Here is a 27,677-nt window from a genome sequence, read left to right on the forward strand (position 1 = left end):
CTCAGAAATATTTTGTATTGAGCTCCTGAAAATTCTACACCATTCCTATCCAGAGGTCAGAAAGTCATGTTCAGAAACTTGGCCAGCAGTGGTGTTTTTACCCAGTATGTATAGTAGTTTAACTTTTGTTGTTGCTGTTTGATTGTTTGAATGTCTCTAATCTTCAGTTATCCATATTACCCAAAATTTGTTTGACTTTTTACTCCTATAAAATTCATCTTTGAAAATGGATAATATAAATCCATTGAAGAAATATGAAGCTCCCTTAAGAACTATGGTAACTTTAGTTAAAGAGAGCTATGAAGCAAATCACTCATACATTATTATGAAGTCCTAACACCTAGAATCTGTAACTGTGGTCTTATTTGGAAATACGATCCTTGCAGATGTAATCAAGTTAAATGAGGTGACAATATGATCACTTAATGGATCCCAAATCTGGTAACTGGTATCCTTAAAAGGAGAGGGAAATTTGGACCCAGAGAAGTCGTTCTGAAGATGGAGGCAGAGATCAGAGCAATGCATCCACAAGCCAAGAGAAACCAAGATTGACCAAGAAGGTCAGAGGACCCTTCCTTGGAGGCTTTAGAGAGAGCAGGGCACTGCTGAGCTTTGCTTTCACACTTCCAGCCTCCAGAGCTGTGGGAGAGTAAGTTTCTGTTGTTTCAAGACACCCAGTTTGTGGTAGGTCGTTATAGCAGCCCTGGGAACCTAATACAAAGAAGTTTAAGACCATGGAAAGGACATCATCTGACATACGACAGCACTTGTGAAAAGCATCAACAAAGAGCTAGAAAACAAACCTCCAAGCAGCAGATTTACAAGAGGTGCAACCACAGGCCAGCTGGCCCTTCAGAGGAGGGAAGGCTGGACCCTGCGCAGGGAGCTGCAAGCTCCTGCACGGATTCTGGGGATGGCCGGTCAGCCCAGGACTCTCTGAGACACTACCTGGCAGGCCTTTTGTGACTAAGCTGTGGGGTGTTCAGGTCACTAAGGCAGTGTTTTAGGTGGGGGTAGGGGTGTCTTCCTGTAACATACAGCTAAGGAGCACAGGCGCTGGTAAGAAGCCCCCACGGCTTCAGGGAGAACTATTTCACAGAAATACCCATTTGCAGACCTATCTAATTAGCTATTTAAAATCCACACTCTATTTCAACGAGGAGCAAAAGGCTACGTGCTAGTGAGCCTAGATTTGTAACTGGGGAGGGTCGTGCCCCTTTGTCAATCCCATTCCATTAGACTGAGGCCAGCTCCCGACGAAGCCCTTCTCTCCTGCCACCTCCATGTGGTCCAGCACCTTCCTGAGAGTCGCCACCCACACTGTGTTCCTTAGAACTCCCCTTCCAAAAATATTTTCTTACCTCTCCTCTTCAGCCCACAGCTCCTTCTCCTTTTAAATGAAAATAATGGGGATAACCAAAATATCAAACCTAAACAAATTTAGAAATTTAAAAATCATTCTACTCTCTCATGACCATGGGCCCCGGCCTATATTAGAAAACCAATTACCAGGTAAGCAGTCATTAAATAAATTTAATTATCTTGTTTATTATTCTTTTGATTGTTAAAATGAATGAAAAGTTATAGAAAAGAATTCAAGTTGGGAAAGACAGAAAAAAGTTAAAGCAGCTAAAATAACTTTTCTTGAGGGAACATCCCAATAAATAATCTTTCTTTTCCTGTTTATTCTCAAGAAAGAACAAGACAAAATAATTCTTAGAGCTTAAACGTCTCCTCACAGGTGTTTCAGAGGGGAACTAAGAGGTGTCCCGGGGAGCAGGGAGCAGGCGTGGGGCGAGAACACCGCGCTGCTGGGGGACACTGCACCTGCGGCGGCAAAAGAAGCTGCGTGGCCAAAAGAAGCAAAGTGTGGACATGTTTAAGCCAGGACGCCTCTACTGAAGGCTTTTACCTAGTGGGAAAACAATTTGCTTTTACTGACTGAGGAGGAAGAAATACTTTGAGTAGTGGAGCAGTTGGTGAGAGGATTTAGAGGAGCACGTGGTCTGAAATCTGCAGTCTTCCTTGGCAGGGGCTGTCTTGGAGTGAGTTTAAAAGAAAAAACAAAACAACTCCAGGTGAATTGGAAAGGCAGTCAGCATTTATCATTCCCTGGGGTCAGATCCTGGGTTTAACAGGTTATGCTGTGCAATGTTCGCAGAACATATCCTATTGCCTTTTAATAGATTTTAAAAAGATGAATTATTAAAATGACCTATCAACTAAGTGATCCCAAATCAGGTGTGTATGATTCAAAGCACTTATTTTAGAACAAAGTCAATTCTCCTTTCCACTATATTGATATATCTTAAGAAGTCATCATTATAATATCTGCAACTTACTTTAAATTTTCAGCACCGACAGAATGAAGTTGCATGTGTGTGTGTTTTAAGTTACAATTCAGAGGCAGCTAGTATTCTAATCAGGAAGCCATGTGAGCATTCTTTCAGAATTCTGAAGAAACACTCCATCCACTCCAGACACAACTACTGCAGGATTCTGCCCTCTAGTCCTCTGATCAACTTTCTGAATGCCAAGTTGGGTTTTCTTTGGTAAAAATAGTGTTTTGTTAAATAGCATAAATGGAAGATAAATGTTAGGAAAGAGATCTCAGTGGTGAAGTTAAAGATATTAAGGCTATGTAGCAAAAATATATTAAGGCTTTCTATATATACAGACATATAGATCAATGGAACAGAACAGAGTGCCCAGACATAAACCTAGAGAATTACAGTTAATCTCCAACAAAGGAGGCAAGAATATACAACAGAGAAAAGACAGTCTCTTCAGCAAGTCATGTTGGGAATACTGGACAGCCACATGCAAATCAATGAAGTTAGAACACTCCCTCACACCTTACACAAAAATAAACTCAAAATGGCTTAAAGACTTAAATAAAGGACAAGACACTATAAACCTCCTAGAAGAAAACATAGGCAAAACATTCTCTGATATAAACCATAACAATGTTCTACTAGGGCAGTCTACCCAGGCGATAGAAATAAAAGCAAAAATTAACAAATGGGACCTATTTAAACTTACAAGTTTTTGCACAGCAAAGGAAGCCATAAGCCAAACAAAGTCATAACCTACAAAACGGGAGAAAATATTTGCAAGTGATGCAAATGATAAAGGTTTAATTTCCAGAATATAAAAACAGCTCATTCAACTTCATAATAAAAACAAACAACTAACTCAATCCAAAAATGGGCAGAAGACCTAATCAAGCAATTCTCCAATGAAGACATACAAATGGCCAATGGGCACATGAAAAAATACTCAGTATCACTAATTATCAGAGACATGCAAATCAAAACTACAATGAGGTATCACCTCACATCAGTCAGAATGGCCATCATTCAAAAGTCCACAAATGATAACTGTTGGAGAGGCTGTGGAGAAGAGGGAACCCTCCTACACTGTTGGTGGGAATGCAATTTGGTGCAGCTGGTATGGAAAACAGTATGGAGATTCCTCAAAAAACTAAAAATAGACTTACTATATGTTCCTGCAGCCCCACTCCTGGGCATATATCCAGAGGGAACTCTAATTTGAAAAGGTACATGCACCCCAATGTTCACAGCAGCACTACTGACAATAGCCAAGACATGTAAACAACCTAAATGTCCATCAACAGATGACTGGATAAAGAAGCTGTGGTATATTTATACAATGGAATAGCAGTCAGCCATTAAAAAAAATAAAATAATGCCATTTGCAGCAAGATGGATGGATCTGGACATCATCATTCTAAGTGAAGTAAGCCAGAAAGAGAAAGAAAAATATCATATGATAACACTCATATGTGGAATCTAAAAAAAAGACACTAATGATCTACTACAAAACAGAAACAGACTCACAGACATAGTAAACAATCTTATGGTTACCGTGGGGAAACAGGGTGGGAAGGGATAAATCGGGAGTTGGAGAAATATTTACTAGTAGGTATAAAATAGATTAACAGCAAGTTTCTACTGTTACATCGTAGATATTCAACATCTTGCAGTAATCTTTAATGAAAAAGATGAAAAATATGAAAACGAATATATGTATGTGTATGTAGGACTGAAACATTATGCTGTACACCAGAAACTGACACATTGTATACTGAGTATACGTCAATTAAAAAAAAGGTTTTAAGGCTATGTATGCAAAACATCTTTTAGAGACACCCATAGGCTGTGTGAAATGGTCTAAGACTCCAATGAGGTCTACGACCTGAAGCCTTGGAGATGGTTGTAGAGTCTGGATCAGTGACCCTGGGCCAGCTATTAGCCTAGGAGGCTTTCCGTTGCCTGGCTCTGGTTCTGGCCGTAGCTGAATCCTGCTTCTAAAATATTGCTACAGCTGCTTAAAGAGAACATTTTATTTGAGGCATAGCAAGTCAGAGAGGCAGGACTTCACTGAGCTTGCAGAGGAGTTTGTATTAACAGAGCTGTTCCAGCTTGCTAATAAAAGTTCATTTAATAAATGTATGCATGTGTGCCAGGCCTTGGCCTGGGGCTTCCTTGCACTGCTGTATGGTGGCAAAGCTGGATGACAGAAGCTAATTCTCACTTATCTCACTTTCTAGTGGCTGATGTTGTCTCTGAAAGAATCTAATGCATGTGCATGCAAATTGGCTAATTTAGATTATAATTCTGTTCCTCAGATCACTTGTGTCAGGATCACGTGAAGCTTAGAATTCTTCAGTTTCTCAGCATCCTGCATTGTGAAGCTCTAGGAGTGGGGCCTGAGAATCTGAATCCTAATGAGTTCCCCAGGTGATTCTCCTACTCTCCGAGGATTCGGACAATGAAGGTATAACCAAAGAAGCATCATGATCATTTGCCGACGGCATTTCCCAATGGCAGACCCACGACCCATGGGGGAGAAAATATGATCCTGACCGCTGGGTTTGAAAACCAGAATCTGCAAAGCAACAGTAAATTGCTCGCTATAAAGCCCTCATATCCTATAAACTCTATGCCATAAATTTGCGGTTATAGCTTTTTGCCTAGCCATCTACATGGAAACAGATCAAAACTTGCCTTAGGTATCCAGCAAGCTCACGCATGGCCGAAGATATACCACCATCATTTGGATGAGTAGGGATTATCAATAGTTTTCCAGTGGACTACTGTGATCCATTTCATGACAGCAATGGAAACTGTTAGCCAAAAGCTCATCACGTTAAATATGTTTTTGGAGGAAAACCAGTCTGGCCACTGGGTTGCTTTTTCTCACATCAATAAGCCCAGTTTATTCACTCATCAGACATCTTGTCTGACTTTCATATACTCATCAAATATCTATCGAGAGACTTTTAAAAAGCATGTAGCTTTAACTCCCAGTGAACACCGTGGAAGATAAAAGCAGCAAAAGGTCTCGCTCAGGACTTCTTTCTCTGTGTTGTCACTCATTACCGTCATGACGCAGAGGGGAGAGACACGCTGGCACAAGAACCAAAGGTCTTGAATTCAGGGGCTGGCCATAAACTCAGCGGCAAGTCACTACAGCTCTTAGGACTTCTATTTCTTCTTTTAGATAACTGGGAATAAAATACTTGCTTTGCTTATTTTTCAGAATTTACTAATTCATTTACAAATACTTATTGGTCATCTGCTATATTCCAGGAATTTTTCTAGGACCTTGGGGGAAACAGCAGGAAACAAAATGTACAAAATGACTGTTCTCAAGTAGCTTTATTTTAATACTTAGAAAAACATATAAAAATGGTGATTATATAAATATATCTATATAAACAAATACATTGATATGTGGATATTAGTAGGTATATTTTCAGAGGCAAATATATGTACACATTATGTTTTTTAAAGCTTAAGCCAAAGCCTTTTCTAAGGATACAGTGTATTTTTTTAGATCTCAAATTGTGTGATTAGACTGAGAAAGGCAATAATCTAATGAAAGATATACTGACCTAAATGACACACCCAGCGTTTTAATAAAAGGTATCCCTATATTTCATTAATGAAAAAAATCATTTTCTGGCAGGATGCCTTTCTCAAATTGAAAATGTCCCAAGTCTGTGCTAGAACACTCTTTCACATATAGTAGCAGAATTTATCATTAAGAGAATCTTCCTTTCCACTAATCTCTTTATTACTTAAGAACCAAGATACCTGTGATAAGATGGATTCACATAAGGCAATCTGTGTAGGCAGCCTCTTAGAAGGCCCCAGTGACCCCTGGCTCCTTGTGTAATCCCCTTCCTTTACGTGTGGGCTGGATTTGTGACTCATTTCTAACAAATCGTGTATTACAGAAGTGATGGGATGTGATTGCCAAGACTGGATGATTGAAAACAAACAAACAAACCACCTTTGGCTTCTATCTTGTAAACGTTCTCTCTTGTTTACTGGCTTTTCCCTCCCCTCTCCTTCCCCTCCCTACTTTTCCACTTTTCTCCTCTCTCTCTCGCCCCTTCTCTCTTCCCCCCACTGCACCCCATCATCTACAGAAGAGATCACTTCAAGAAGAGAGGACCTGAAGGATCACAGCCTCCTGGAGAACAGCCAGCACCAACTGCCAACCAAGTGAGTGCACCTTCCTGGAAGCAGAACTTCTAGCCCAGTTAAGGGTTCAAATAATGCAGCCACAGGCAACAGCTTGTGTACAACCTCATGAGAGGCCCCGTGGCAGAATCACCCAGCTAAGTTATTTCTGAATTTCTGATCTAGAGAAACTGTAAGATAATAAATGTTTGTTGTTTTACATCACTAAGGTTTCAGGTAATTAGTTACACAGAAATAAGTAACTAATATATAATCCAAGGACCTGACTCTTGAGAATAATATTATGAGAATAGATGGATTCAGAATCTCATGCGTTATACCCAGAATATTTGAATTGGACTAGAAGACTACGTGACATCATATTAATACTTTATCATGAAGACACATAAATCTGCCCCTCCTTTTAGTTCAGTTGGGTTGCAGTTTGCTTTTTCCTAAGATCTACTGAGTCCTTTGAATCAACATAAATACTTCATTGATTCAACCTTTATTGAAACTCCATTTTTAGCAATGTATTAGTTAACCAATAAAAATGGAAGTCTTACCTCCAAAAAAGTACTTCTCGCTGGTCTTCACTTGAAGAGGACTGTTAGTCCGAACTGCTGACGCCTCGTCTCCATCGACAGTGAGAATAGCAAAATTTTCCTTTGCCAGGAAGCGGACCTCATGCCACTGGCCATCATTCAACCCAGAACCTGTCAGACACAAGAGAAAAGACAGGTTCTTTTCTTAAGATGGTGTAGTTTAATTTTTAATATCAACAGTCAGAACTTTTTAAGTAAAAACAAATATATTTTCATCAAGAAAAATTCAGTGCCTGTTACATGTTTCTTTTCATGTTTCTTTAACATTATAAGCAGCTCTATCCTCTACTGGACCAAATAAGGCATAACATAACCCAATCAAGTAGGGAAATAATATTAATGTGTCATCAGGGTGCTTGAGAAAATGAAGAGTGAATAAAGTTGCCTGGGAGGTGATGGTGACCTATTTTAATTCAGTAACTTATTTTCTGGTTCGCTTTACTAGACTCCACTCTCAGATAACAAAAAGGATTTATGACTTTTATCTAATGTCTCTTTGTTATTTTTTGTACTGTTACTGTCTCTCAATGACCACATCTGGCAAGTATAATTTCTAGAAATTAAGGACTGAAGAATAAATGTGTTCTGTGCAGTGAAGGGGAGCAGAATATGCCATTTTGGCATGTTGATTATTGTGAGTAAAAGTTACTTAAGAAACAGCCAGTACAATAAGGATACTCTGACCCTCCTTTGCCCTCCTGAAAGCAGGAAATAAACCCCGCATGTGAAGTGTTCTCCCCGTACTGGGAGGGTTCAAGGCTTCCTCATCACCAGAGAGAGGACAGTTAGGGCCGAAAAGGCCATATAAGCAAACTTGCTGTTCCTTCATTAATTTACTACCCCAAGCCCACACTTCTTTGACCTGTCAGTTATTCATAAAATTATTTTTTCTTTATCTAAAAGGTACAAAATCTACCTATGTTGGTCACTTCAAATCTCATATTTTTGTGCACTCCCACACATATGAAATTACCTTTGTTCTCTTCCTGTTAATCTATCCTATGTCAGTTTAATTATTAGATCAGCCAAAGGTCCTAGAAGGGAAGGAAAAGTCTTCCTCCCTTCCAGTGCTAATCGACCACTAATGGGCATGGGAAACGAGACCAGGATTATCTGATCATTGACAACTAAGATATCTTTATAATGAAGGAGGTTATACTTAAACAAATAAACACCAACAACATAAACCAACAACTCCCTAATGATCACATTTCACTCTTGCCTAGTACAAAGATCTTCAGAAATAGAAAATCTATTAAGTTTCTCCATTTGACAGAAAATAGCTTAAAGCTGCTGTTTAGTGTGTGTTCATTTTACAAAGACTAATTAGAAAACAAAGGAGCCAACAGAGGAGAACCGCCTTTGAACATAAGAAACTGGGAAGGGTTTAAGTAACACGAGGAGACACAGTAGTCTGTGTCCGAGTGGCTTTCCTTCACCTTATAAAGGCCAAAGCAGAGGGGAAAGATTTTGTTCTAGGCTGCTCCAGATGGCATGATCTAGACTCCACAGGTGGAAGTTACTAGAAGACACAGGTCAGCCTCACAATGAAGAAGCCTGGCACGTTCAGGTATCGAAAAATGGAGCGCGAGGAAATCAGTGACGCACAGGTGGCAGCTCCAGGCCTGCAATCAGAGGTCTGCAAACCCCAGCTCACGGGCCAGATGCTGCCTGCTGCCACCTGTTTTTGTAGATCCCGAGAACTAAAAATAGTTCACACATTTTAAATGGATGAGAAGAAATAAAAAGAATAACAATATTAAATTATATGTGAAAATTATATAAAATTCAAATGTTAAGTGTCCACATAAAATTTACTGGAATATAGCCACACTCATTTGTTTACGTTACTGTCAGTTTTACAGAATCAAATGGTTGCTACAGACACTGTCTGGCCCACAAAGCCCAGACTACTTACTCTGTCTGTTCAGTCCTTTACATCCTTTACAGAAACAGCACAGACTAGAGATTGGTTTACACTACTAAGCAGAAATTTTGTTTTAAGGAAAAAAATTAAGACCTGTTGGGGCATAGAAGATATCACACCCAGGTACTATTAATTAATATTATACGACTAAATATCATTACAAATGTTCACCCCTTGGGTATATTTTTCAAGATTTTCAAATTTTAACTTAGTAAAACTTACTGAGCACATTTTATTTCAATGGAGGAAAACATAAAAGCCCAGCTTTAAAGTAATTGATACTAAATAATTTTCAAATTATGAAATGTACAATAAAAATACATATATAAAATTTTTGTACTGTGAAAATACTATGATAACACCCAGTCTTATTCTAAAATTAAAGTCACTTAGCTGTCAGACATGTCATAGGGTCTGCTGATATGGTTCCTTCTCCAGTAGGCCGCTTTTGGATTCTCCCACAGAATTGATTCATGGAAGACTGTACCTTCACCAGAACAGCTTCCTTCACAGTATAAAGTTGGGTTTAGGGTTAATTAGCCATAGAAGTGTATGATTTTGATTTTGGCTTTTGTTTTTGCCTTTACAATGTGATAAACCCTGCTTTGAAATGCAGTTTGGGGGCATGAACCCCAAGAACAGAAGTAAATGTTCAATCCTAAATAATAACACATTCAGAGGAAGTCACTTATAAGATATCTTCAGTTTTTCTAAATGGTACACCAGAAAGACTTCCCAAAAATTCTTATGAAAACTTCCTCATCACAAAGTTAATTTATAAATGAAACATCATCAGCTTAATTGTTCACAGCAAAAAAAAGTCTATTATTCCATCAGATTAATGTAAAAGGGTTATTTTATTTTTTCAAGAAACTTAATTACTAGAGAAGTTGGACCTCAGATAAAAGCAGCCTTGTTGATAGCAGCCACTGTTGCATCTGAGCTTAATCTGTGATTTCTATTCATTTTAATTCCAATTATTGTGCTGAACTGTTAATGTTAATCATCAAGAGGGCTTTTTTTTTTTTTTTGTAACATGTAGATAAAGAAAATTTTAAAGAAGCAGCGTATTTTCCTTTGAGCAGTCAGATCACTCTTGCCCCACTGAAGAATGAACTTCACTATATGTGGGGGCCCACTCCTACCATCGACTGCTGAGGCATACCTCCTGCTGATTAACATTAACAGTTCAAAACAATATTTTACAGAAAAAAACTCAAATTACAATCCCCCATAAATAGATGAGAGAACTGAGTCTAATAAAGTGTAGGCATCCAGTAGATGGTAAATGGCAGCACTGAGAACTGGGACTCAATTCCAGAGGCTGAGTTCTTACAAACAACGAACTAACCAAAAAAAAAAAAACCTCAAACAACTATGATAAAACATGAGCATCCCTGATCAGAGTTCTTTTATACTGTATGTGCATGCACAAGTGCGCGCGCGCACACACACACACACTCACAAATACGCACACATTTCCATCTGCCACCACATCTGGAGGGAGCTCAGTTTCTGGGCATAGCTTTGTCTCATACAGCATTAGGGTTGTGAATACACTGAGACAGCTTCCAGCTTCATCTGCCAATTTTCAGCACTTGTGTCATCAGATTTTCGTTGTATTAGAAAATCCTACTATGATTTAGTATTTTCTTACAGTGATGCTTTTCCCTTAAAGTTTAATTTGAATGGAAATTTTATAACTTTGAGAAGAAAATTCTAGAATTTCTTCTTCAAGGCATATTAAAGCCCAGGATTATTCATTTAAATCATCTCCATCCTTTGTGAAACTCAGCAAAGAGAACTGTGTGTTCACTCCTTTCATTTTGTAATGAGTGGATCAATCAGTGATCTTGAACATGCTATTGTTTGTCAGTCTGCAAAGCTGAGACCCTAATCCAGACCTTTCCGCACTTAAACAACAGTTCTTCCCACTACTCAGAGCTCAGCCATTAAATTCTGTGGTGTGAAGAAAGAGAATGCCACAGTTTCAGCACAATTTCCCTCTGCTTATGTCCATTCCCTTGAGTGCAAGGGAGACCTGAACAACTTTGAATGAAACAGGGACTAATGCATTTTGCCTTTATCATTTCCTGGACCACGTGCCACCTGGAGGAAGAAGTACATAATTAGCCTGGCTTCAGAGAAGCTACATGGAATAGCCTCTTGAAGGTATTTTTAAAAACTAATAATGTTGTTTAGTAATCTTCAATTCACATGAAACATTAATGAAATTTAAGAGCTTTTGGAATTTAACATATAAAATTCACTCAGAATACGATATATATTTATATCGTAACATATATATCATAAGATATATATTTACAATACCAATACATTATTCAGAAAAAATGTGCCATTATCCCAAGTTATATCAGAAATGTGTGAGTCATAAACAACAAAGAACATGTCACCAAACAGGATTAAGGCATCACTTCTCATTTGCTGTTAAACAGATGGTATCCCTTCACTCAATATTCTCAAGCCAATGAATGTCTCAGAATGGAAAGATTCACCATGGACCCATAATCCCAGACTCAGTAGGGTCTTGGTGGCTGGAGAATCGCTCAGGACCAGATCAAAAAAGGATGCTAGTTATTGATACTTAAAAAAGAGACCCATGTCTCATATGGCTAACATTTCCTAAGAGCCTCCTATGTGCCTGATACTACCTAACTTGGTATATGTCAATTTATTGCCTCTTCTCAATAGTGAGCAGCAAGATGGCAGACAATAGCTAAGAGGACTGACCCAGGAGCCAGGCTGCCTGTGTTTGCTCTGACCTTTGCCAACCTGGGTAGATTACTTAACTTCTCTGTGCCTTAGGCTTCTCTCCTCTAAAACGCAAATAGCAGTATCCCCTTTACAGACTGGTTTTGAGGAGTAGATGAATTTAGTGTTTACACAGCATTAGAACAGTGCCTAAGACTCAGGAAGCAGCATATCTGTATCCGTATCAGGAGGTCAAAAAACAAGGAAAGTTGGTGAGTCCCATACGACAAAGAAAAAAGCTGAGACTTAACAGTAGTATTTTTTCTTTTGGGATCATTGCATTGCAGTTACAAGTGTTAGTGTGGTTATAAATAAACCTTCTAAACAAGTCAGCAATATACTAACATGTAGATCACGAAAATATATATATATATATATAAAAATATATATATATATATATATGACAGCTGGGAAAAAAATGTGTCCTAACATTACACTAATTGGCACTTGAAACTTTGAAAAACATGTCTAGTGACAACATTAGACCTGGGGAAAAAATATCTGCATTCAAACAACTTAGGCTGAAGATGATTTGTTCTGCAAAAATGCGTTAGATGACTCACAAAGTTATGACAAAGACACTGATTTAAAGCTTCAAGGGAAGAAATTTGAGCAAAATTATTTCCAAAAAGTGAGAATGAAAAATAAACTTTCTAAATTATTTATGTATGTACTTTTAAAAACAATAGCAATTAAATAAATATTAGAGACATTTTCACCTACAGCCGTAAAAGTTTATACATGCAAGCTACTATCAAGGTATACAGAAGGTACTCTTAATTTTATCTCTTTGGGAAAATGGGGGGACTGCCTTATACTTGGGGTCACATTCTATTCAGGCTCACGTGTAACAGAAGAGACGGAGAGAGGATGAAAAGCCAAGGGTGTCTGGCTTGCAGACTCAGCCGCGGAGAGGCAGAATAGCGTGACGGTCAGGGGCACAGACTCCGAAGTCAGACATTTGGATATAAGTCTCATTTCTAAAACAGAAACGCTATGCTGTACACCAGCAATGGACACACTGTAACCGACTATACTTCAATGAAAAAAGACATTAGATATGGAAAAAAAAAATCCCCAAACAATAAAAATTTTAAAAATAAATAAAAATCAGTCTCATTTCTGCTCATCTAATAGTTGGGCCTTCAGCAAGTTAACTGCTTTATGCCTCAGTTCCCTTCTCTGTTAATAATACAAGTTTCTACGTCACAGGGTTGTTGTGAGGATTAAGTGTACATGTCGTCACGTAGAACAGCACCTGGCACACAGGTAGCACGTTCGCTCTCCGTAGGTACTAGCTATGGTTTCTTATTCAGCGAGTAAGCCCAGCTCCCTAAATAGCAACTTGGGTAGTTGTACATTAATTCCGTAAGTATTACCTATTATAAAATGATTAAAAATTGGTTTTCTTTATGAACAAATGCCTGTCTCCCCATATAAATCCCCCATGTAAGTCTTGAGGAATCTGGGGATTTGGAAAGGTAGCTGAATATACATCTCTTGTTAACATGAAGGTCAACAATTTCTGAAGCCAACTTTCAGCTAAACAATAACAGGTCTTGTTCCTTCATAGTTATAGATGCACTTCCTTCTCCTCAAAATGTGGGTTTTTTTCCCAACGAGATTATTCAATAGATGTAGTTCTGAACGTCTTTGGAATATTTTCAAAAATTAAATCCAGTTCCAAACAAGAATTTTCCCTGGTGACTAACTTTGAGAAGACTAGTATAAACTGTAACACATACTTTCCAAAGTATTTTTGTTCTAATAATATGTACTACTGGGACAATTTTGATGCACTTTTACACTTAAAGATAATTTGAATTTACTTCATGATAGATACCTCCAGTTATTCATTAATTCGTAACGATAAAAACGTTTCAACTGCACGTTACAGAAGGAAACTGATGTTTTTACAAAGGGTTTTTAATCTAAAACCAACATCTTTGAAACCATATTCCAACTTCTGGGTTCAATTTTTTTCATAAGATAACGAAACTGTTTTATAATATTTTCTCTAACATCTCCCTAACTTATAAGTGCTAGAGAAACGTATTTTGTATGCAAATGTGAAATGTTAATGAAGCATTTTCTATCTAGGCTGACTTTCTAATGGTATTATTTTTAAAGTAAGACTCTTGAGGTGGTTGCTTTGATTGAACAAGAAGAAACAGATGTTACTCTTATTAGAGACAAGGAGAAAAGGCTGGTTTAATGAATACTGAAAAAAGAAGGTATTTAAAATATAGTCACAAACCAAGATGTAACATCTGTTTGAAAATGCTTCAAATAAAATTACAATGAGTAGAGTTTTCAGTCTTTTGCTTAATATTCAATCTTGAGAGAAAGATTTCCAAGACAATGAATCCATCTTTGAGCAGTTATAGTGTTCTCTGAGGTGCTAATATATAAGTTATCAGTTGTCTATTTATGCAATAATCAGAAAAAGGTAATATAAATCTTATATAAATATGTAATATGCTATTTCTTATGTGATCTACATAAATTCCATATTATAAGGAACTTGATCCAATTTAATCTTGCTCACTTTTACCTGCCAATTCAAACCACCATATAAATGATCCATTTCAATCAAACAGAACATGTAATAATATACTTGGGAAGGCACAAAATACACTTATTTTTTCAAGCTGGAGAAGTTGCCAAATGCTTTTCTGTATAGGTATAGACAGAAAGTACTCTAGGAAGTATTTTTGTTCTGAAAGGACCACTTGAATGAAAGCTGTAAGTTAGAAATACACATTGGGGAGAGCCTACTGCATGGCATTTGTAATGCACTGTTAGATATGACCCCTTCATTAATTTAATATGTAGACTCTTAGAGATGGGATGAATTCATTTCTTTCAGGCATCCAGAATCTTTTGAGAAAGAAAGAGCTTATATTCACAGATTTTATTGCACTGCCTGCACCTTAGGGTTATTTGGGGGAGCTTTTAAAGTTTCACACTAGAAATTCCAAATCATTGCTGAGGAAATTAAAGATGTAAATAAACAGAGATATATACCATGCAACCCTAGTCAGAATCCCAACACTAGTCTTTGTAGAAATAAAAACAGAAGACTGTAACATTTATAAGGAATTTTAAAAACCTTAAATATTCAAAATTATCAAAAAGAAAAACAAAAGTGGAAGATTTATTGTGTGATCTGAAGATTTGTTATAAAGCTACAGTGTTCCAGAAAGAAATCAGAAACAGACCCAAACCTATGTGGCCCATTGTTTTTTGACAGAGGCTCTTAGGCAATCCTATGGAGAAAGAAAAAGTGAGGTTTTGCTTCTTTGTTTTGTTTCAAAAAACAGTACTGAACAACTGGACAAATAAAGGGAAAATGTATCTTGATTTCTACTTTACTCAACACACAAAAATTAATTCTAGATGGATTTTAGATCCAAACACAAATGCCTAACTATAAAACTTCTGAAAAATAACATAGGGTATCTAGGACCTTGGGGTTAACAGATTTCATACAGGACATCAAAACCACTTGACAAATTGGGCTTCATCAAAATTTAAAATTACCGCCCATGAACAGACACGGTTAAGAAACTTCAAGGTAAGACAGAGATCAGAAGAAAATATTTGCAACAGATAATATCTGATAATGGAACATACTGAAATACACTAAATGTTCTTATAAATCAGTAATTGAAAGACAAAAATGGGAAAAAGTCACTTCACAAAGAAAGGTAAATTAATTACCCATGATCACATGGAAAATTTCTTGACATTATTAGTCTTCAGGTAAATTAAAGCCACAATAACATACAGTTTTACACCACTTCAGTGGCTAAAAAGTAAAAGTACTAACTAGGCTCTGGATCAGTTTGAACTCTCATACATTGCTGGTGGGGTGTAAAATTCTACAATCCCTTCGGAAAACTCATTGGTAGTTTTTATATAAAGTTAAACATATAATAATCCTATGACCCAACAACTTCTCTCCTAAGTATTCACCTACCAAAATCAAAACGCATGTTGCAAAAATACTTGTATAGGAATGTTTTAGCTGCTTTATTCATAATAGGGACTAAATTGGAAATAATTGTATGTCCAGTGTATTTCAAACAAGGAAATATTGCTAAGTAAGAAGGAAGAATGGATTAGCGGTTCAGACAACGCTGTTTTGCACGAAAGAACATAGATACAAAAATAACATGCTGAATGAATCCTTCCATACGAAATTTTAGCACGTGCAAAGCTGTTCTCTGGAGATAGAAATCAGGACCACTGTTGCTTATGGGGAGTAGGTGCAGGTGGGAATGGACTGTCAGAGGCACAAGGAAACTTTTTGAGGTAATGAAATATTCTATATCTCAGCTGGACCGTTCGTTGCATAAGTATATATATTTATCAAAATCCACTGAATCGGACTTTTAAGATCTGTACATTTCACATAGAATTGATTCTCATTCGTGGATTTAGTATTTGTGAATTCACCTTCTTGCTAAAATGTATTTGGAACCCAAAATCAATACTTCTGGTGCTTTGATGGATACTCAACAGACATCGCACGTGCACAGATTGATGAAAAGCTCTGAGTAGCCTGACACACAAGTTCCCAACTGAAGTCAAACAAGGCATCTCTCTGCATTCTCTCAGCTCTTATCCTGTAGTCAAGTGATCTTTTCACTGTATACCTAGTGCCATGGTTATTGTTGTTTTTGCATTTTTGTGCTTTTTGTCAATTTTGTCACTAAAGTGGTCCCCAAATGTGGTGCTGAAATGCTGTTTAGCGTTCTTAAGTGCAAGAAAGCTGCAATGTGCCTTGCAAAGAGAAAATGAGTATGGTTGATAAGCTTAGTGTTCTTCATTTTTCTGGATCTCATGATGTCTTTTGAGGGCCACCTCAGATGCTCAGAGCTGCCGAGGCACAGTGGCATAATCAACGGGGGAACAAATTATGAATCCTGTCCTAAGAAAAATGCTTATTCATGTATCTTCTCTCAGGTTGAGAACCTAGTTTATATAACCCATCGTCTTTAACTGCATCACTGACTTTACTGGGCAATGAGAATACTGTCAATCAATTTATTCTTTTCAGATTCATTACTTCTCTCATATTTTATTTTTTTACATTTAATGACTTATAAGTTATATGTTCTGTTCCTTAATTTGCCTTTTAAAGTAAATATGCCAGTTATTTCATTTTAAACAAATATTTATTATTATTATTTACAGTTACTGTTTTGTTTCTGTCTTAAGTAGAATGTTGTAGTTGTGAAATGATTATTACATCATTTTGGGAAAATTAGTTATCATTACTAATATTACAGTTTACTTCTTAAATCTAAATTAACATGTTATATTTAGTCTTTTCACTTTGTTTCACATGTCTCAGATAAACTGCAATATTGTCATTCCTATTTATAGGAAATCAGCATTGTCCAAATGGCAAGGATATTCAAATCAATTCCTTTTTTTGTCTGGGGGCCACACCTATGTGAAACATTGTAGAGAATATAAAAATAAATATGATGATTCCTGGCCTCAGAATGTTTGCCTTCCTATTATGTCTAATGAAATTTAAATATCTTCACCTAAATCTTCGTAATTTCTATGAAACATTTCCCTATATTTTATACGCTGGAGTGAGATGGCTCAAGAAAAAGAAATGAAAAATAAATGAGGAAGGCAAAGTGTAGCTGAGATGATCTGGAGATCCAAGTGGGGACCTTTGACAAGACATAATCCCAAAGGTTGGCAATCACTTGCTATCTACAGCCTTACTGTAACATGCTGTTAAAGCTCTGTTGACACTCCATCTTCCCAGCCAGGAAATATCAGAATGATTACAGAACACCTCATCTTTAAGTCTTTGATCCATTTTGAGTTTATTTTTGTGTATGGTGTAAGGGAGTGTTCTAGCTTCATCGCTTTACATGCTGCTGTCCAGTTTTCCCAACACCATTTGCTGAAGAGACTGTCTTTTTTGTATATTCTTGCCTCCTTTGTCAAAGATTAGTTGACCAAAAGTTTGTGGGTTCATTTCTGGGCTCTCTATTTTGTTCCATTGGTCTATATGCCTGTTTTGGTACCAATACCATGCTGTCTTGATGACTGTAGCTCTATAGTATTATCTGAAGTCTGGGAGAGTTATTCCTCCAGCCTCTTTCTTTCTCTTCAGTAAGCTTTGGCAATTCTAGGTCTTTGATGGTTCCATATAAATTTTATTATGATTTATTCTAGTTCTATGAAATATGTCCTGGGTAACTTGATACGGATTGCATTAAATCTGTAGATTGCTTAAACATAAGACAAGATACAATAAACCGCCTAGAGGAAAATGTAGGCAAAATATTATCTGACATACATCTCAAAAATGTTCTCCTATAACAGTCTGCTCAAGCAATAGAAATAAAAGCAAGAATAAACAAATGGGACCTAATGAAACTTACAAGCTTCTGCACAGCAAAGGAAACCATAAATAAAACAAGAAGACAACCTATGGAATGGGAAAAAATTTTTGCAAATTAAACCGACAAAGGCTTGATCTCCAGAATATATAAGCAGCTCATATGACTTAATAAGAAAAAACAAACAACCCAATCCAAAAATGGGAAAAGATCTAAACAAGCAATTCTCCAAGGAAGACATACAAATGATCAATAGGCACATGAAAAAATGCTCAATATCACTAATTATCAGAGAAATGCAAATCAAAACTACAATGAGGTATCACCTCACTCCAGTCAGAATGGCCATCATTCAAAAATCCACAAATGACAAATGCTGGAGAGGCTGTGGAGAAAGGGGAACCCTCCTACACTGCTGGTGGGAATGCAGTTTGGTGCAGCCACTATGGAAAACAGTATGGAGATTCCTCAAAAGACTAGGAATAAATTTACCATATGACCCAGGAATCCCACTCCTGGGCATATAGCCAGAAGGAACCCTACTTCAAAATGACACCTGCACTCCAATGTTCATAGCCGCACTATTTACAATAGCCAAGACATGGAAACAGCCTAAATGTCCATCAATGGATGACTGGATAAAGAAGAGGTGGTATATTTATACAATGGAATACTACTCAGCCATAAAAACCGACAACATAACTCTATTTTCAGCAACATGGATGCTCCTGGAGAATGTCATTCTAAGTGAAGTAAGCCAGAAAGAGAAAGAAAAATACCGTATGAGATCGCTCATATGTGGAATCTAAAAAAAACAAAAAACAAAAAAACAAACAAAGCATAAATACAAAACAGAAATAGACTCACAGACATAGAATACAAACTTGTGGTTGACAAGGGAGAAGGGGGTGGGAAGAGATAGACTGGGATTTCAAAATTGTAGAATAGATAAACAAGATTATACTGTACAGCACAGGGAAATATACACAAGATCTTATGGTAGCTCACAGAGAAAAAAAATGTGACAATGAATATATATATATGTTCATGTATAGCTGAAAAATTGTGCTCTACACTGGAATTTGAAACAACACTGTAAAATGATTATAAATTGATAAAAAATGTTTAAAAAAAAAAAAAACCACCTCATCTCATCCATGTCCCAAAGGCACACAGTTCCCATTCTCCTACACATAAAGATATTCCTTTTGCATTACTTCTGTAATACTCAGGTGACAGAATCTGTTTTTCTATTCTGTCACCTAAATATTACAGAAGTAATGCAAAAAGAATATCTTAGAAAAAGAATGATAGGAACACCATTAATGAAGATAGTAATAGCAATTTAGCCTAGGTTAATTCTCCAATCCATTTTCTCATTTTTCTAAATTACGATAATAAAACAAATTCAACGCTTAAAATTAAGAATAGTCTGAATTTAAGATTGTCTTTCTTTAAAACAGTGTATATCACAAAACTCCCTCTTTTCTTTTAAATGTTTTTCAAAGTCTTGGTTTCATCATAACCATAGGGAGCTGTGAATTTAAGTAGCTTTGATTAAAACAGAGCCTTTTTATGCCTGTGCATGCTAGATAACTCCAGTGAGAAAGCTGTCTTTCAGTTAGCGAGATTATCCAGTCACTCACGGGTCCAGAAATTTCCGAGTTCAGAGAACACTCATGATCAGAGTCCTGGCATGGAATAGATATCTTAAAATATTATGTTCAGGTACAATCCTTGATGATTTGAATATAAATCATTACTTTTAAATTGCATCGTAAAAGGCATAATAAAACCATAGTTTCTCATTTCAGATAATTCTACATTACTCTCTTCTAACAGAACTCTCCCTTTTTACACTTGCCACTGAATAATTTTCATCCTTTACTCAAAGCTATGGCCCAGATAATGTACTTAGGTCACAAACATTGAGGGCAAAAATTGAGTCCCTACCTTTTACAAGTAGTTATTTTTCTGCCAGTCTCTCTACTATTTGTTAGACTGCACGACTCCTAGCGTGAGGGGCAGCTTCTGCGCGTTTCAGCTCAATGCCGTTTCCTCCAACTGGACTATCAATGAGCATCGAACCATGAAGGGCACATCTCCAGGTATTTACGAACTACTCCCCTCAACCTTCAATTCAACAATCCTTTCTGAGTATCACCTGCCGTTTGGTAGTGTTCCTTACCCTTAGCGGCACAATGAGAGTGGAAAGTGCTACAGGGAAGCACACTGAAGTCATATTTGTGTATATTTAGGTTGCAAATTTATTCCATCCATGACCTTCTTTTGGTTTTAATCTGGATATGATAAGCATTGGACAAAATTAAAACTTAAAACTAATAATTAAAAAATTAGCATTTTAACAGCATAAAATTTTAAAACCACTGTTTTTTTGTTTGTTTGGGGTGTAATTAAGCATTTGTTTGTTTGTCTGTTTGAATGGAGGTAGTACGGATTGAACCCAGGACCTTGTGCATGCTAAGCATGCACTCTACCACTGAGCTATACCTTCTCTCACCACTGATTTAGTTTTTAGTGTGCTTTCATGGACTTGTATTATGTACACGAGTTACATATGTGTGTCAGTATATATACGTGCACAGATGTGGGGTACTGGCGATAGGACACATGAGACAGCAGTGCAGTGTGATATGTTAAAATAGAGCCAGGTAAGGATTTGGATAGTATGGATACTAAAATTGCATATACCTCTTTGGCCCAGAAATCTTTATCACTAAAATGGATGATTCACCCCAGTTGATTGCAAGATTTCTCAAGGCTCTAGACATATGAAATAAGACTACAACACAGTCATGGGCTGCAGAGAGACACAGAAAAACCAAGGACAATGTAGCAATTAAAAAAAAACAATGTTATGTAGAGCATATTAATAAAGCAAATACTTACACAACTGGAGTTGTATTATTTTGGTCTATTCATCTCTACTTGTCCTGAGGGCTGACTCTAAACATTGAGCACAATGATCAAGGACTACCCTAAATGCAGGAAAGAGACTTTGCCTGAGAGGAAAAGAGAAGCATCCATGAAATACAGAGACAGGCATTTGAATTTTGTATTTCAGTGGATAGAAGGTGGGAGCTGCAGGTAGGTTCATGGAAACTTGGGAGTAAACTGATGGCAGACCATCTAGGAAAATGGATCTGGCACCACCCAAAGAATGATGATATTTTATTGTTTCAATTCTGAAAGAGAATTCTTCACCATTTCTGTGAGTCACCATAAGTAGTAGAGGCCGAGAAAGTACTGGCAAATTGCAAACAGAAGTAAGGTTTTCGGAAAGAGCTTTTGTCCTTTGTGGTAGAAGTTCTCTGGAATACTAATAAGGGATCAGGAAGAAGATATCACACAGCAGTATCCCACAAAGGGAATTATCTGAGGGAATCTGTGAATCTGTGGTAGATTAGAAGCCTTACAGCACAGAAATTCTGTATAGATAAAGACTTGTCATTTATCATTCATCATTTTCTTGTTTTCAGGGCATATCCTACCTAAAGGTAAGATGAGAAAGATCTATACATGGATTTTTTTTTATATCATATGGCACAATTATATTTTTTAGTAGTTATTTATTGAACATTGTTTAGCTTGGTTGCTAAATGGGCAACCCTCTAGTTAAAATCAATTACTGACTTTAGAAGCAATTTGGGCTATTGGTAATGTTCTGTCTGTTGACCTGAGTGCAGGTTCCATAAATGTGTTCAGTTTTTCAAAAATTTCATTAAGCTGTACATTCAAGACATGCACATTTTCTACATGTATAATATATTTCAATAAAAATAAAAATGAATAATGATAAGTCTATGTAACTGAATATGTATATTTTTAGAAAATGATTGAAATACGTAAAATTATAGAAAATATTGAAGTCACTGTTATCTATAAAGAGTCTTGAGATAAATATATACAGAAGCCATTGATAACTTACAAAGTATGTACACAGTGGTTGAATATTAAGACAATAGTAATTTAGCAAAAATGATAGCTATCAGTGCCATTAATTTAACATTAACTGTGATGCAAAAGAAGAAAAGACTGTTGGGGAACTATGAGAAGGTAGACAAAGACTTCATAAAAATTCTGAGGAGGACTTCAGGACACTCAAGGACTTTAAAAGCTGATGTCATTTTTCAGCTTATGTCTAATTTCATTTTTAAATTTAAGGACTTTCCTGTTTTTGAATAACTTATCAACCATGACTGTGGCCCTTCCACGTCTCACAGGTAGAGAATGCAAACTGCTTTCACTCCTAAGAGTCCCCCCCAAAAAAGAACAGAAAAAAAATAACCTTCTGATACAAAAATACTCACTTTCTTTTTGTTTGCTTTCTCTCTAAATTGCATAGTGTCTACCATCTTCCTTTATTTAAAATTTCACTCTTAGGCTTTCTTTATTTCCATTTTTTCTTGAGTTCATCATCTCTGTATCTTAGACTGAAAGATAAAACCAGATGGTTCAAATATCTTAATGCTCAGATCTTGCAAGGTGGCCACTGTCATAGTTTACTTAGCTTAAAAGTTCTCGGTCTCTCTTCTGCTCTCAAACATCTGAGAATCATTTCATCAGAAACTAGGCTCACAACAGCAGTGATTCTCTATGAAAGGTTAAGACCTTGCAGTTATAAATTTGAAAAAGCAGACATAACTTGAAAAAAAAATTCACGTGGCTGGTAACTAATTTACGCAGATGATACTGTTTATACCTAGAGTATTCATAGAAAAAACTATATGCCTATATGCACATTACATAATGTAAATATACAGCACTCTCTATAAGAATAATAGCTAAAGCCAGTGTCTCCTTGGTATGTATATAGCTCAGTCTTTAGTAAGCATACTAAGTACTCACACCCACTGATAAATCCCCAGATAAAGCCACAGTCTCCAAAATACAAGAAGGAATAAGAAGACACAGATTTCAGGGAGAAAACTGTGAAACAGTGATCCAGAATAATCCGATTAAGTAGCTCTCGGTTTGAAGTAGACCTTGGCCTCTAACCTCTCTCCTTTTAGAGGAAAGAGTCCCTTTCCTCTTTCAGCAGAGATTTTACAGGAGGATGTCTGTGCTCCCAGGTTGAGAGGGTGCTGAGCTCTGGGAGCCAGCAGCCCACCTGTCCATGATCACACCAGTCAGAGTTAACAGAAAGGGCTCTCTGTCAATTCACTGAGAACCAATTCTCTAAAAGTGATTGATCAAAAATAATCATCCAAAGAATCAATTAATGAACAACTAATTCACTAAATTCATCAAATTTACAAATATATCAGTGAATTGTGTTAAGGAATATTCTTCTTGAATATAGTCTATGAATGTGAATATATTCTTCTCATGACTATATTCATGAATATATTTCTCTTACATATATTCAATAAATGAGAATATATTAGTAGTGTTTTAAGGATTGCTCAATTTATCAGAAGCTAAGGGTCACAGGTTCAGTCTTTTAATGAATAAATTCATGAAGAACACATTCATGAGGAATATAACTATGAACTAAATCATCTCATGAAGCTAGTGGAAAAGGATATATTCGGTGAATTCTTTTATTCACTTACTCAATATGATATGACAGGTGATGTCCTAGACACTAGGGTTACATCAAAGTCAAGGTTCCTGACCTCAAAGAGCACAGATTATTAATGCGTCTATTGTCTTTAAAATAAGTTTTGACAAATAGATTTTGTAAATGTGATGAATTTACCTGCTTCCAAGGGAAATAATCTTAGATGATATTGGGGACTCCTACATCAAATGCTTATGATTTGTTTATTATAAAAATCTTACACCAGAAATTCATAATACTGGTCTGTTTCAGCCTTTATGCCTTATGAACTTTGAAGGAAGTTATATGTGAATATTAAAACAATATCTAGTCATTCTGTGGGTAACCAGAGCTACTTCCCATTTTGAAAATGAACAAGTCAGTAAATCAAAACTCAGAAAGTGAAGAGGCCTGCCGTATTAAATAGTAAGTTGCAAACTTGGGAATAAGACCCAGAGTTGTGGATTTCAAGTCCAAAAATTTTTCTACTTTCCAGAGCTGCCCCTTAGTATAAAGTATTACAACTTTGCATTTTCCGAAACTTGAGAGTTTGGTAGCTGGGTTTAACACTGGTTATTAACCCAGATTTCTAAAATAATAATGAAAAAGATATGCTACTTTTAGTTTCATTAGATTTCTATGTCCCAGTAGCTTTTTTTCTTCTAAAGCATATCATGGTACACATATAATATATCCAAGCAACTTCAATGCTAAAAGCATGAAAATAAAGTTAATGTGAGTATAACAGTTATTGTTACTAATTCTTATTTTTATTAAGCAATGAATAGCTTCATTAAGTAATACAATAGTCCTTTTTTTAGTTTACTGAGAGAGAGAACAATGAAACTGCTTGAGTTAAGCTTTGTGTGACTTTTAAAAGAGAGAATGTTCTTTCCCAAAGGGCACTACAAATTAAAAAAAAAAGTAATCTAACATTGTTATTCTCTGAGAAAGTCATCAAAACGAAATGAAAACGTCGGCATTTCAGTAGACCCCTTTGCATTTTATTGAGCAAGACTTCTCCAAGCGATGTGACCGCTGTAGGAGACGCCTGAATTCGAAGCAGATTTGCTGGAGGCTGTCTGACCTCTGTTTTTGTCTCCAAACTGTGCAAAGACGGAAAAGGGCTTGTTACTGCTTTCCTGTGTCCACCTCAGTTGTTTATTTTACTTCTTCCCAATGAGTTCTCAAAAGGAACTCAAGCAAGCAGAAACTGGACACGAGGCCCTCTTTTCACGATTGATTTTCTTGTTTGTCGAAACAGGTGTTTCAACTTCGGCCATGTCTTGGCTCAAACAAAAACATACGGTTACACAAGACAGTCTGCAGTCAGCTCTGCTGGCTTGTAAAACAATCAAACATGATTTATATCATTTTAGAAAGGGAAGGGTCTACTTGAACTCACTGCGCGATCACTTTTCTTTCACGTGGAGCTGAGTTCGTTCATTCTGCTATGCAGGCAGATTTTAAGAACAAATCCTGCCCTTCTATTCAGACTGTGCCTACACATGTGATGACAGAGCTCCTCTAACTCCTTGTGAACATTAACATTTTCCACTCTGATTAAGAAAGCTTAGTAGTAATGTCATCACCGTAAGGAAGGAGTCATCAATGATTTCATTCTCAGAGCCTTTAGCATTTAAACTGGTGCCGCGGGGAAACCACGGGGAGCTCGTCAGGGCAAAGCTCATTAAGAATTCCCCGGGAATAAAAACAGAACCTGGGTAATACAAGAAAGCCTAACCTTTTTTTTCCTTCTTCTTCTTTTCCTGCGTGCTTAGTCTCCTTTCCCTTGCTCACAGGGTTCCCAGTACAGACGCCTCGCACCGGGTGCTTCAGACCAGACCTCCCAGTATGGAACGCCCAGAGGACACCTCACCTCAGCTCCGCGCGTCCTTGGACAAGATGGCGGCGGTGGCGGGCGGTGTGCAGAGAGGCTGCGCGACTGCGATCTGGCGCGTGAGCCACGCAGCTGCGTCTGCAGCCCGAAACTCCGCCCCCTCCCCGCCCCACCAATGAGATCCCTGTAAAGCAGCCACGCCCACAACCTGCTGGGAAAGCATGTGCCCTAGGGCTCCGCTGGCACTTCTTGGTTTTCTTTTCTTTCTTTTCTTTTCTTTTCTTTTCTTTTCTTTTCTTTATTTCTTTCCTTTTCTTTCCTTTTCTTTCCTTTTCTTTTCTTTTCTTTTCTTTTTTCTTTTCTTTTCTTTCCTTTTCTTTCCTTTTCTTTTCTCTTCTCTTCTCTTCTCTTCTCTTCTCTTCTCTTCTCTTTTCTTTTTCTTTTCTTTTTAATTGAAGTATAGTCAGTTATACTGTGTCGTTTCTGGTGTACAGCACAATGTCCCAGTCATGCATAGACATACATATGTTTGTTTTCATATTCTTTTTCTTTAAAGGTTATTAAGAATAAAGGTTTCCATTGCTTCTGAACTGAATGAACTCTAGTTTCTCAGTCTAGCAGCGTGAGCGGCACTGGGCAGGAGGACCCTTGTTGGGGCAGGACTCAAAAGGGTAACAAGCTGACCAGGATGATAAATGCCTTTTGTGTGGTGTGATGGTGGACCTTCTTGGGATTGGTCTATATAGCAAGATGAGGAGCCCAGTTAGGATGATTTTTCTTCTTTAATTAGACACTTTAGAATCAAAACTATTATTTAGCTCCCATTATGTCGTGATGATGAGATACGAAGAAGGTAGAGTAAGTCCCTCCCTCAGGGATGTTGGGCGAGATGACAATGTATTTTATATGATTATTATATCCTCTTGGCATAAACAGAGGAGCATTGACAGGATCTGTTGCCTAATTTCATCAAACATTTCCTGAATGTCTACTCTGAGAAAGGCATTCTTTTTCAGCAAGATTTATCTTCTCTGGTTTGAGTCAATATTTTAGAAATGAATGATAATCTCACCTTTAGCCTGTTCAAGAGGTGAAATCATGACATTTTACTTTTTCCTTTGAAAAGATCATTTTTAACTGAATGATATTTTTTAATATTCATCCTATGCAAAAACTTTTTAATGCATTATCTGAAATTCAAGTATATCTATTACTAATAAATTTATGTAGATTATTAAAACATGTAATTTAGATAAGTATTGCTAACATATTTGGCATACTATTATAAAGATGAGGTTCAGAGTGATTAAACTTGGAGTTATTTAATCATCTTATAATTATTTCAAGTATGTATTTTTGGATGTGTCTAGCAAGCCATGTATAATGATCTATATTCAGGAGAGAAGCTAATTTGTATTTATTGAATCTACAGTAAAAAAAAAAAAGTAAGCTCTATTCTGTTTGAAGTGCAAAGTTATAAAATCCTATAGCTGCAAAATTATGATTTTTCACTTATTTATAATTTTATAATAGTTTTAAGGTGTTTGTGCATGTTTTATTACTCAACAGTTTATGAAAAGGTAGATTAAAATACTTTTAAAGAACTGATTATAAGAGATTAGAGGATATGATAAACAAAATCATTGTTATATTATGGAGAAAAACATGCTTTTATTAATTTTCAATAGGAATGATTTGTTTTCCTTCATAAAAATGAAAATTTCATTTAATATAAAATTGTGTAAAATTTGCTGTGAATCTTTTGGAAGAATATTGTTTTTTCATTTCAACATTTGAATCATTTGATTTTGTAGCTACTGAAGTCATGATTGAGAGAAATGGTAACTTTCGTCTCCCACGTTTGAAAGGAGGTGAATGATTAAGGAGGAAATAAGAATGCTTCTGCCTCTAAGTATACTTGAGTAATTTTACTCATTCAGCAAGTATCTGATTTTTCTGTAGTTACAAATTCTAGTGATTGTGGAGGATAGGAACTATTTGGAATATTATCCTTGACTTTGGGAGGGCATATGTATGTAAAGTTAGTAGATATTGTCTAGTGCTGAAGTAAAGAACTGACAATGAACTTGGAATGGATG

General features: G+C 36.6%; 1 protein-coding gene across 1 annotated transcript in view; it reads right to left on the reverse strand.

The window, feature by feature from the left end:
* Positions 1-27,677, reverse strand: part of CNTNAP2 (contactin associated protein 2) — a 1,833,533-nt gene that overhangs the window by 861,706 nt on the left and 944,150 nt on the right. Inside the window, exon 9 of the mRNA XM_074366860.1 lies at positions 7,061-7,210. Within this exon, the coding sequence (XP_074222961.1) occupies positions 7,061-7,210 (150 nt within the window). The remainder of the gene's footprint in view (positions 1-7,060; positions 7,211-27,677) is intronic.

Source organism: Camelus bactrianus, chromosome 7 (genome assembly GCF_048773025.1).
Source record: "Camelus bactrianus isolate YW-2024 breed Bactrian camel chromosome 7, ASM4877302v1, whole genome shotgun sequence".
NCBI lineage: Eukaryota > Metazoa > Chordata > Mammalia > Artiodactyla > Camelidae > Camelus > Camelus bactrianus.